At 40.0% G+C, this 11,680-nt stretch overlaps 1 protein-coding gene across 1 annotated transcript; it reads right to left on the bottom strand.

Moving 5' to 3' along the window:
* Nucleotides 1-3,004: 3,004 nt before the first annotated feature.
* Nucleotides 3,005-6,172, bottom strand: LOC140925180 (frizzled-5-like). Its single transcript, XM_073375144.1, has one exon. It carries the CDS (start codon nt 5,481-5,483, stop codon nt 3,816-3,818), a length of 1,668 nt encoding a protein of 555 aa, XP_073231245.1. The 5' UTR covers nt 5,484-6,172; the 3' UTR covers nt 3,005-3,815.
* Nucleotides 6,173-11,680: the final 5,508 nt, after the last annotated feature.

Below are 11,680 nucleotides of genomic sequence, written 5' to 3'. Positions count from 1 at the left end.
ATCTTTGCTGTCTTCCAGGCATACGTCTTTCTCAAGTCTATTTGTTATATAGCTGGAATTTTTTCACCATCTCATTGGTTATTTCAAGGTCACATGACTTCTAACTATTCCCGCCGAAATTGTCTCTTTAGCTGAACAGGTAACATTCCAAAATCTATGATGTCAGAGGGTAACAGTGCATTGTTTCTCACAAATTTTGTTCGCTTTTTGAGATTACTTTAATAGATTTGTACGCGTTGAATTTTTTTTCGCTTAATCATTAATTTCTCGGGAAACAAAGTTAATTTTTTTTGCCTCGAGACCAGACTTATAACGCAACAATTTCCTGTCGGAAAAATGCTGCAGTTTCTCATCTTACAAAGAAAAGGCATGGAACACTTGGTGACCTGTTGGAGGCGATAACTGGTGTTCTTTTCAGTCGTAACGTGCGCGTCAATCTTACCACATCGTACTGTGCTTTTACACCCGTGTTACACACATTGAGGCATGAGCAACTCTTATAATCTGGAAAAAGAGAAGATTATATAATATTATCGTGAATGTTTACGCTACGAGCGAAATCTTAATTTGGGTTCCGGGCGTGGGCGAGCACGTGGCGCGGGCGATTTTAGGGGAACAAGTGTCATTTTTTGCTAGGACTTGTGGCGTCGCCAGTACACGCTCTGAAAAACACATCTGTCAAATCCACTGAAAACGTGACGCGACTGTTAATGCTGGCAGTTCTGAGTGTCTTTGTGTGCTTTACTTTGTGATGTCTTTCTTAGCTTGGGCAAGTCACGACAATTTTCCTTCTTGTCGTTTCTAACCATCTTGATACCCACCCAAATGTCTTTACCGTGTTTCAACGGGTTGCTTATTAAAATTCGTCGCTCGCAACCACGGCCACCCAGCTCTGCACGCACGTGCAAAGTCAGCCACTCACCAGTAAACTCACGCAGGTTTGAGACTAATGTCACCAAAACACGTGACGTACCTGAAAGAGGCCATCCTTGTTTCAGCCTAAAATTCCTTTACTGCAAGACTTATAAATTTGATAGCTCTCATTTAGCGGCACTCTATGCTACTGGGTTTTCGGGTCTGTGAACAACACTTACTGACTAGAAGTCGGGTCTAAAGATTTTTTCTTCATTAAAATATGCAGCTTCGAGGAGGGATAGTATTGTTTGTTGATTGTTGGCTCTTTGAGGAGACCACTGGTCGCCTTGTAAAATATTAGTAAACGTGGCATGACATTCTGCAAGATTCATGGCAATAAAGCAAATTTCTGTATAACTAGGTATTTTTTACGACTTTACTTGTAAACGAATTATGTGCCATAACATATAATGAGTACTTTACAGCAAATTTTACTCATTCACAATGAGAATTGTAATCAACGTTTTTTAGTCACCTTGGAAAAATACACGAAACGGATTTCAAAACATCTGAAAGTCCGAAGTTCTCATGTTTAAAATAAACTATAGGAGTAAAAATAACATTTTTCTAGCTGATGGATAAACATGGGTGACCTTTATTCTGAGCCCAAATACGTTGAATATCTATTGCCAAAAAGTCCGACAAAATTAAGCTGGCATTAGTTTGACAACTGGCAAATCCCTTCTCAAACTTTTTATCTATTTTTGATTACCGTAAGATTGTTTTACGGCGTCACGACTCATTTTATAAGCCATTTATTTCGTTCTTCTAACGTGATTATACCAATGAGTTAAATGACCACAATGATACATCTAATTCAAGTTAAAGTCTAGAAAAGGACACTTAAAGTTTGAGCAAGAATTACTGTATTAGCCTCGTTGCGTGAATTTCCACCGCAATACGGTCTTAAAGTTACAAGCTTCTTAGCGCAGGTCGGCACGATAATGCGATTTAAGTTAGCTTGGGGTAGATGCTGTCCACAAATAATCTTTGAATAGTACCTCAAATCTAGCGTATATTGAGCTCGAAATATTGTCTGTCTACGAAGCAGTGATCCCTTTCATTGGAAGTTTCGCGAAATTCTAGTTTTCCAAGGCAATCCTTCCGATCCGATCCGTCGAAAGAATCGCGGCTAATGATAATCTTCCTATAAGTCGCAAGAAGTCAAAACAAGGAAAATACGCGAAATGTCAGGCGATCACATGTGGCGGAATCAGTAGACTCGCCATTTAAGAAATAGCTACCCCTGAAACAGTGAATTCTTACATGAAATATCCAGCTTTTATCACCAATCACCTCAACACGGTTACTTGAATCATTTTACAGTGCAGTGCACCTGGCTCTCAAGACAGGAATTTGCCTGATAGCTGATGTGTTTATCGCTAGAAGAATTAAACCCATTAAAGCCAGTATTCAAGTGCCTGTTCTTTCATTCTAGTCACGTACAATTACTCAGTGCCTCAAAACACGAATACAAGTTACTTTATCCTAAAACAAGACATTAGACATTCAAAAAAAATATATCACTGCTATTCACAAGAGGCCAGATTGCTTTTGTTTGTTCTTTGGAAGGGACACTAAAGTTTTAGTGAGCTACTTTGTTACTTTGGCGAGCGAATATCTCGTCATAAGACCGGATGAGGCAAGGCGAAGAATGGCTTTTATTAGTAAATGGCAGTATTGTTTAACTTCGCCTTAATGACGGCCTTCGAATAAACAAGTTGCAAGTTTGGACGGTTAAAAAAGGAAGAGTTTTAAAGAAAGCATTATCAGAAGCTTGTTATCAAAATTCAATTCTTCATCCAGGCGAAAAGCGAGACATTGATTAACAAGCGTGTGATACGACAGCCTTGCTAATTAGTGGGTTGTTTCGCGACCGCAACTAAATCTTTTGTTATTTTTTTTAGTTCGTTAAGTGCTTTGTCATATAAAAGGAAAAAAAGATGAACATCTAGATACTCCTGTAGTTCACTAATTGCTTCTATGTGTCGCAATCGGTTTTCAATGTTAGCGCTTTTAACGAGTCTTTCTAGTTCAAACAGTCGAACGAGTTTGTAACTTAAAACAACAGCAACACAAGCTAAGAGAGTACTTGTTCTTCATGAAATTGTTTCTTATTTAATGTAAACTGGAATGCAAGTTATCTTAAAATAAATCCTACAACAAACATAGACAGTTTATGATACAATCATACTAAAAATAATCTCTTTTTTCAAATATTTAGCGAGGGAAAGTTCTGTTTACAAGTCTCGCTTATATGGACCGTGCCCTACTGAATGATTCGGCGCTAATGGCCAGTAGCTTGATGTTCCCTTTGGGACCTTCAATTAGCGTCGTAATTAGACTATTGAAAAAGATGGCCAACGTTTCTCTGCGTATCTACAAAAAATCTACTATCAGCTTTGCAAATTCTTCGGTCAGCTGTTCACCACTAAAAAGCGGGATTTGCGATCATGACAGATGTCCCAATTTTTGGATCTAAGTTGAATAGGACGGCAAAGACGCCCGCAAAGGAAATGTTTCTCATTAAAAGCGTAGCTTTACGACGCGTTTAACGCATTCACAACTGAGAGCTACAGCCATTAGCTTATGTAAATTTTACTTGTCTGTTAACTCATGAATGTTTAACTCGACATGGAAACGTGGTTGATGTTTTTAGGTCAATAGTTATTTTTTTAAACAGTTTCATAATTCCGGAAGGATTAAGCTCCGTGTGTCTTGTGTGTTTGGCAGTTTTAGCTTCTTCAACAGGCGCATGTTTCACATAGTCGGTACTTCACGGCCCAATAATCCGATATTGTGTATTCAAAGAGAGCCTTTTATTACGGTGTGCGTTTTCAAGCGAGTGGGCTGGCAGGTCTTAAATATTTCTTATTAAAACAAACATTGACTAAGTCTGTTCAAACAGTCGCCGTCACAGTCAGCGTTGGAACCTTTTCCCTTCGAGCTTGCGAAAGGCCGAATAGACGATGTAAGAATTTTTTCCAAGATTCTATTGTCTTTCCAGACCAGATCCAAAACCCTGACGTTATTCCGACGACCAGCGCCATAAAGTACTTTATAATAAACACAGAGTGGTCGGGTCGAACTTGTTTCTGTCCACTGCAGTCTTTACATATCGCCGATCGTTCCCAACTTTCCCTGTTGGCAAATTCGTAAAAGTAACAAGCTACAACAATGGTCGCTGGGACAGTATATAAAACCGAGAAAACCCCAATACGAATCATAAGTTTTTCTAATTTATCGGTTTTGATCAGTTTATCAGACTGCATGCGTAAAATTTTCCGAATGCGAATCAATGAGTAAAATCCCGCCATTAGAAAGGAAGTTCCGAACACGAGGTATATCACCAGCGGGACTACGACGAAAATAATTAGACTTCGGAGGTTGTGATTTCCAACAAAACAGATCCCGCTAACAGGATCGCCGTCTACCGTAGACATAGCAAGAACTGCGATCGTCTGTATAGCTGGAACGAGCCAAGCAGCGACGTGAAAGTACTGTGAATAGTTCGTTATGGCCTCTGTTGACCATTTCATACCAGCGGATAGAAACCAGGTAAACGATAGTACGACCCACCACAGCGAAGAAGCCATGCCAAAGAAGTAAATTAGTAGAAAGACGATAGTACACGGTGCTGGTCCTGATGTTTCGTAGCGCATTAAACCTTGGGAATCACAAGCAACGGTTTTGTATCCAGCCAAGAAACGAATTATGTAACCAATAGCCACGAAACAGTAGCAGAACGAGAGAAAGATGATCGGCCGCTCAGGGTATTTGAAGCGGTGCATGTCGATAAGAAACGTCAACGAAGTCACAAGGGTTGATATAAAACACAGAACAGCCCACAATCCGATCCAGAACGATGCGAAGTTTTCCTGATCCGCGGTGAAATACGTTCCGTTGCAGGGCATCACACAGCTTGATACACCCCCCGTTGAAACGTCCCGTAAAGTCTGTTTGAATCGTTCGTCCTTGACTGATACAAACGGAGCCCTGCATGAACAACAATTGCCTTGATGGTGACTTTCTTTCACAGCATTCACATGCGGTGTAGCGGTGTCCTTCTGTTCTGAATCGGGAACAAGAGGCGTAAGCGATGTTGTTGTGGTTGACGTTTGGTTGGTCTCGGTTGCGTTACGACCCATACATAATTTGTTGCCCCCGAGCTGCGGAAAATTTTCACATTTCATCCGTTCGGGCCACGAAAAGCCATACTGGCGCATCAGAGGCGCGCAACCAGTCCTCGCTCTTTCACAAATCGAACGACACGGGGGAACATCATAATTAAAGTTCGGCTGGCACATTGGAGCATACATAGAGCAGAGAAAGAACTTCAGATCCGGCGAACATTTGATTTCGACCAAAGGCCAAAACTGGTGGACTTCCAGCGCTGCTTCCTCCTGCGTATCGTGATTAAACATATTTGGCATAGAAGTTAAGTTGTAGCCAATGCTCTGGCACATGGGGATTTTGATTTTTTCGCATTTCCTTTCTTTGCTAGAAACGAAACAGAACACGGTCAAGAAGAGCCACGCTATATACACGCTGTTGTGTGTTACAGCCATTACGTTGGCTCGCTATTCTGAAAGTGAATTCATTCTGGTCTTAGCGAGGTGTTTTGTAAGTGTTTAGACGATTGCATGTCGCCCTTGTCATTAGATTAGCAATATTGACAGATTCATACGGTGACCAATCAGCGAGCGAAGCTCTCTCATTAGTGAATTGTGACATGTAATTCGCACATCTCTGAATAGAACCTTTAAGCCAAGGCCATTAGCGAAAGAAACGCAATTCCTTGGAAATTAGCGCTTCATCAGGCCTATTCTCCTCGGTTCATCTGGCTTTGTTGTAAAATTTCCACAAAAGATCTCTTTTTGTATATGGCATCCTACTGAGGCGTCGTTTGATCTCCTGTCTATAAGCTGCTTTGACGTTTGCCTTACTTGGTACGCTGTAAGATGTTTGCCCACTAAACAGAATGCAAATATTCTAAAGGCTAAAGCTTAGCAAATATTTGCTCACGGATTATTGGCTGGATATTTTGAGATCTGCATATCTTTTCTCGCACCTACTATTATACTGCATCACGCCTCTAAGGCCATTAACACACCAAGATAGCAAAGCGATGACAGTCGAACAAAAGACATGGGCTGTAGGTCACCGATAAAGAGTTACCACACCTTCCTAAACAATATCATTCGAAATTAACTAATTGCGAGTTTGGTAGTTTTTTTCTTCTTTAAAGCTAAACACAGACGATTTTTTTTTAGCTTCGCTTCGGGGAACTCAAAGAAAATCGGTGAAAGACTGCGTTTATGCAGATTTTGCGGACGGTAAAAAAGCGATGACGCATCCGCAAAGTTCGCCACGAGACAAAAATGTTGATTGGTGTCAAGGAAACTGTCATATTGGGAGGGAACCTGAAATGCGATAAGTAATGTTTTATAAACTGACAACGTTCGTGACATTAATGAAGGCGCGAGACCATTTGCAAGCACTTCGCGAGTTTGAGGAAAAAGCGTTCGATGGTCTTCCTGTCGTTTAAAGACAATAATTAAGGACCAAAGCTCACGAACCGAGAAACTAGTGAATTCAGTGCCAGCTAAACTGTCACGTCTTCAGGGGAAACCTCAAAAACGAAATGTTTCCGACACTGAGAGATTTATGTCTTTGGAGGCTTTATAATTCCAATATCACTTGTGAATTCTTGGCTCAGTTAGTTGAAGTGTGCTCTTAGAGCGTAAATGTGTACGTGCTAAAATTGACGTTCCTTCTCGACACCGTTTTTCGTGCGTCTTTGTGTATCAAAACTCCCTTGGCAAGCTGTGCTGTGTGTCTGTTTAGCTAAAGTACCAGTGTTTTGCCATATTTAACCTCCCCCTGCTCCGTGATAACAAAGATAAACACTCGAATAGGAGTCAATAAAACGGTAAATAGCAAGTTCTCCTCCAGCGACCTTGGACAATGTTTAACCATGTCCTCAAGTGCGCGGTTTTATTGTGGCGACACAGGGGTTTTTTCATACTTCATGTGATTTACGATGTTTTTGGTAATAGACTACCCATTGAAGAGACAAGGAATTCATTGTTGCCTTATATTCTCTTCACCTGTTTATGATTTTAATTTTTACGAGTTTATTGCAGCTTCTCACGACGATGTTACAACAGAATGGCAGTGATTATGGACGGAAGAACCTTTGTCTTACAAATTTACCATCCCTTGTTTCAAAAAGCGTGAATTCGTTCATCACATTGAAATCTTGAGTAAAGCATCGCCGCCCCCAATACTACAGAAACAATAGAAAAGAGAGCAGAGGGAAAAATAAAGAAGAACTCATTTTTAATGGCAATAAACAACAATAAGGACAAAGGAAGACTTGTTATTGTAGATTAAGACGCCTGAAGGAGTCGTCTTGCTCAGCTATTAAATTGCTTTTCTTGGTAAAAATGTTTGAAAATATTGCTGTATTTTTGCTGCGCAATATATGAATGAACCGAATGAAGATCATTTTTACGCGTCCAATATTTAAAAATGTATCGCGGGGGTTTGGACAAAAAGATGTTATCGTAGAGGTAGGAAATTGTCAACAAAGACAAAGAAAGACAAATATCAGTCTGCTATTTTAATGTACGAAACATTCCGTCTCGAATTAAGGGGGAAAAATCAAAATCCTCCCACGGTTTTAATCCTGTCGGTGATTCATACACCAGTCTGGGAAAACAATGATCAAGCTGAGAGGAAATCCGACAAAACACTTAATTTCAGCTGATTTTTTTTATTAAGATGTTGCAAAAACAAATTATGAAAGTTTAATAACTTGACTCGATAGTGTGTAAAAAAACGGGTACTTCTTTCTTGTATCCGGTGGATTCAACAGATTTTTACAGCAGCTAAAAACCGTCAATCGGGTGAAATAGTTAGTCACTGAACGTAAATACATTTAACGCGTGCGTCAAGCTTTTTGCACAGGAAAATCGTTTCTAGGTGATATATCGGGCTGAGTAAATGTCAAATAAATCAAATTTGCAAGAAAAAGGTCTAATGTTTTTGGTAGGCCACGTGAGCCTGCCACCGAAACTAGAAATATAATTTCTGTTCCTATTCCCAGCATGGGGTATTAAACCACCCATTAATATCAAAATAAGAACAAAATGTAAGAATTACTGTATGTTTCAGTAACAATTATAACATTTTTACCTCTTGATTATTCATAATTCTAATTGAACCATAAAAATAAAAATTAATTATAAAATTGATAATGGACGAAGCAGTAACATGACCCTAACGCAAAGCGATATTTTAAAAGGCTGGAATAAACAGGATGGTAGAAATAAAACTTGAATATAATATTACAAATTTATGTAATATTTTAGTTTGTGAAATCAGACACTGAAAGGGAAAACTATTTCAGAGGTTTAATTTATGACTGCCCAAATAAAAATTAATATGCTCTTTAAACGTTTGGCAAATTCATTTCATTCTTGACAGTTTGGTACATCAGCCATGGTTTTCAGCCATTCGTCCGAGTTCAGCCGTTGGTTCAAGCACCAGCAGATAATAACTAAGCTTATATTCATGAAATTCCGCGCTTAATTTATTTATCACATCACAGAAAGCTGTTACATAATAAAGGAAATCGTTTTCCCCCATCATCATAGTCATAAAAACCTTAAAATTTATAAATAGATAAAAGCGTTTTGTTGAAAATTTCAATAATAACTTGTTTCCATAAGCGCCCATTAAGACTTGGAACAGAGGAGTCATGAGTTTAGAAAGAATGGAAACTACTGTGGAACATTGTCACAAAATTCAAAACCCGGCGTAAACAGAAAGACAAAACCCTAAAACAAAAAAAACCATGCTAAGAAACAGGGGCGCACAAAATACTAAACAGAAACAACGGAGACAGAAAGCCAACTACGCCTGAAGCACTGGCAAGCCTATTTTCCTAATGGGACAAAACAGGAAGTGTCTTGGGCATCTGCCTGCAGGAGCCCTTTCCTTACGGATCGCTACCTGCTGTGACTGCTTGTCTAACCCACGTAATGACCTATAAACTGAAATAAGAATAAACCCTTCCATTCCTTGGAGTGGCTAAAGCGAAAATTCACAAAAAAACGACATTTCTATAGCAAAGAGAAGTATCATCCAAAAGATCTGCCAAAAATGTGGCCTGCCTAGCAAGCGTTTCTGCGCAAGTTCGTTGAGGAAAAGGATCTTTCATTTCATTTGCTCTCGCTCCACCGAACTTAAAAACGCTTGCGACGAAGGTTTTCAAAGAGGTTTCATTTGAATGATAACAACAATGAATTCCGTGCACAGACTTAAAATGTCGAATCCTGACACATCTCAGTCAAGGAGTGATGCCAAGAGTGAAAAGAGTTTTAGCCAAGTAAAACATCAAGTGCAGATATAAAAGAAGAGCTGACAGAAACAAAAACCGGAAATACAAAACCTTAACTGCGGTCTAACGTGAAAGAACATGCGCGCGACGAAACGATAAAACCGACAAAAACCGGGAGTTCATCGGCGCTTTCCGTTGGCTTGCTATGACCGCTCGGCCCACCCATTTACTACGCACTCCGAGGTATTTGCCGCGTCTTTTCATCATTGCCTCGCTGCTTTCTTTGATTTGGTATCCCTGAATTTTTCCTTTCCCTTATTTCGCACGAATTTCGCTTTTTCCCGCAAAAGCAAATATCAAAAGAAGCGAAAATAGAACACCTAGATCGCTAGATTCGCGCGGATTTCGCTTTTTCCCGCGGGAACAAATATCAAAAGGATCGCTAGGCAATCTCCTTCGCAGCCGGTCCGTGCGGCTGCGATGAAGACTACAGGATCGCGGGATATAATATACACTACAGGTATGTAATCTATAGAAAGTCGTCGTTTTGGCGTTTCTTAAACTGGAATGCTTCCTTTACTAAGTGACGTGAAAAAGACAATAAACAATATCCAAGCATCAGTCAACCTAGCCTGAAAAAACAGCCGTTTCTCGTCGCTCCTACTTGGTCGTGGGAAAGGCTGATAAGACAGAATATACTAAAGAGACCAAAATCTGAAACAATAGTTCCCACAACGCCAAGGCTTCTGCACGAACCAGACTCTTCAAGGTGCCCGAAAATCCAACCTTCCCAACCTTCTTTAGTCAGGAGATTTTTTTCTTCCATCTTGGGCGTTTTCTTTTGGACACCAAGAAAGAAAACAAAACGTAAACCGGATCTTTAAGGATAGCAGACCGAGACTAAAATATTGGTCAAAGTACGTTTTAATATTTGCATTTTGTTTTATTGCTGACTAATTTTCCCAGTCTTTTTGCTGTAAGGATTAGCGTAATATTTTTCCACTCATGTGTAATGACAGCATTAGCTATATTTATTGACCCAGGTCTGCACAAGATGCAGCCGCATTAGCTGACTCATCCTCGGAGAAACGTTTCTTTGTGCCATATTTTTCCGCCCGTTTAGACTTTCCTTCGCCCCCACTATCTGCCCCTGGGTCTCCGAGGATGTAGCTGACTCGCTCTGACTGTGCTGGTTCAATTACTGCCCGTCACTAAATTTATAATTAGTTTTCTTAGGGATCGACGGATGGACATTGTAAGTAGAGGCATTTGTTGGGCAGTTAAAGCAACAGTAAATGTTTTTGCAGGGGCCATGGCCCCTTTATAGAGAGCTGGACGTTAGAAAAGATGCGACTGCATGATAACATTGCGGGCTGCGATATTTTTATCTTACGATCCGAGCTCAGGGTACAAGATAGTCTCAACTCAGTCAATACTTGGAATTTGAAATGTGTTTAGTCTCTCCCATTGGGTTAATTTTTAAGACATTTTGTGGGAGAGGGTGGTTTATTGGAGAAGGAGGGGCTTGTCTAAAACTAGAGAAGCAACCGTTCATCTGTCTTTTCATTTCACTGACGGCATTACTGAAAAACTCAGTAAATGATACCTAAAATTTATGGATAGGAAACCCAATATTTCACACCCAACCTTTGGTAATCAGATAATCATTACATAAGGTTGTTTTCAAAGAATTTTGTTTACATTTAGGGACTGTTACATGTGCCGAGCGAAATCATGGTAATTGAGGGGGGCTTATAAGGAAGAGGGGAAGGCCTGTTATTTTCCCCTTATAGAATTACACTTTGAACCCCTATTTCCTCGAGTTCCAAACCAAAAGGTCTTGAAAAGGTCACAGCATTCGAGCACTGCAAATAACTACACTACTTCAATTGTTTCTCCCAGTTATGTCCAAGGTGGTCTTTGGCAGAAAATAACAATATCGCCTCTCTTTGTCTGGTGGTTATCTGCTTGAATCAGAGTTCGGCATCACTAAGAAGATTAAGTTAATCCTTAAAAGCAATTAGTTGTCGGCCAGTGAATAGTGTTTAAAGCATCTGACTGCCAAGAGCGGATAAAGTTAAGATTCATTTCATGTTCTAAATTTCGTTTAGTACTGATAAGAGACAGAATAACACGCTTTCAAGAAATTGCAACTCAACAGCTGATTCATTTCAGCGGCCACTGTTTTGGAATTCATGCCGACTCGAAAGCTAGCCGCGCTTTGTACAGTGTAATGAACGGCAACACGGGTATGTACTGCTCAATATCTTTCAGTTGAATTGTGACAATTTAGTACTTCATCCATAGATGTTTAGCTTGAACCGCCTTTTTGATGCCAAACACTTGTATCGCTCGCGCGCTAGAAAAGACTCGAGAGATTGCGCGCCGGAGATGTCGCTAACCACAATAACGAAGAGC

The sequence above is a fragment of the Porites lutea genome, chromosome 14, assembly GCF_958299795.1.
Source record: "Porites lutea chromosome 14, jaPorLute2.1, whole genome shotgun sequence".
NCBI lineage: Eukaryota > Metazoa > Cnidaria > Anthozoa > Scleractinia > Poritidae > Porites > Porites lutea.
Note: the sequence above shows the minus strand (reverse complement) of the source record. Positions and strands in the feature narration are given on the sequence as shown.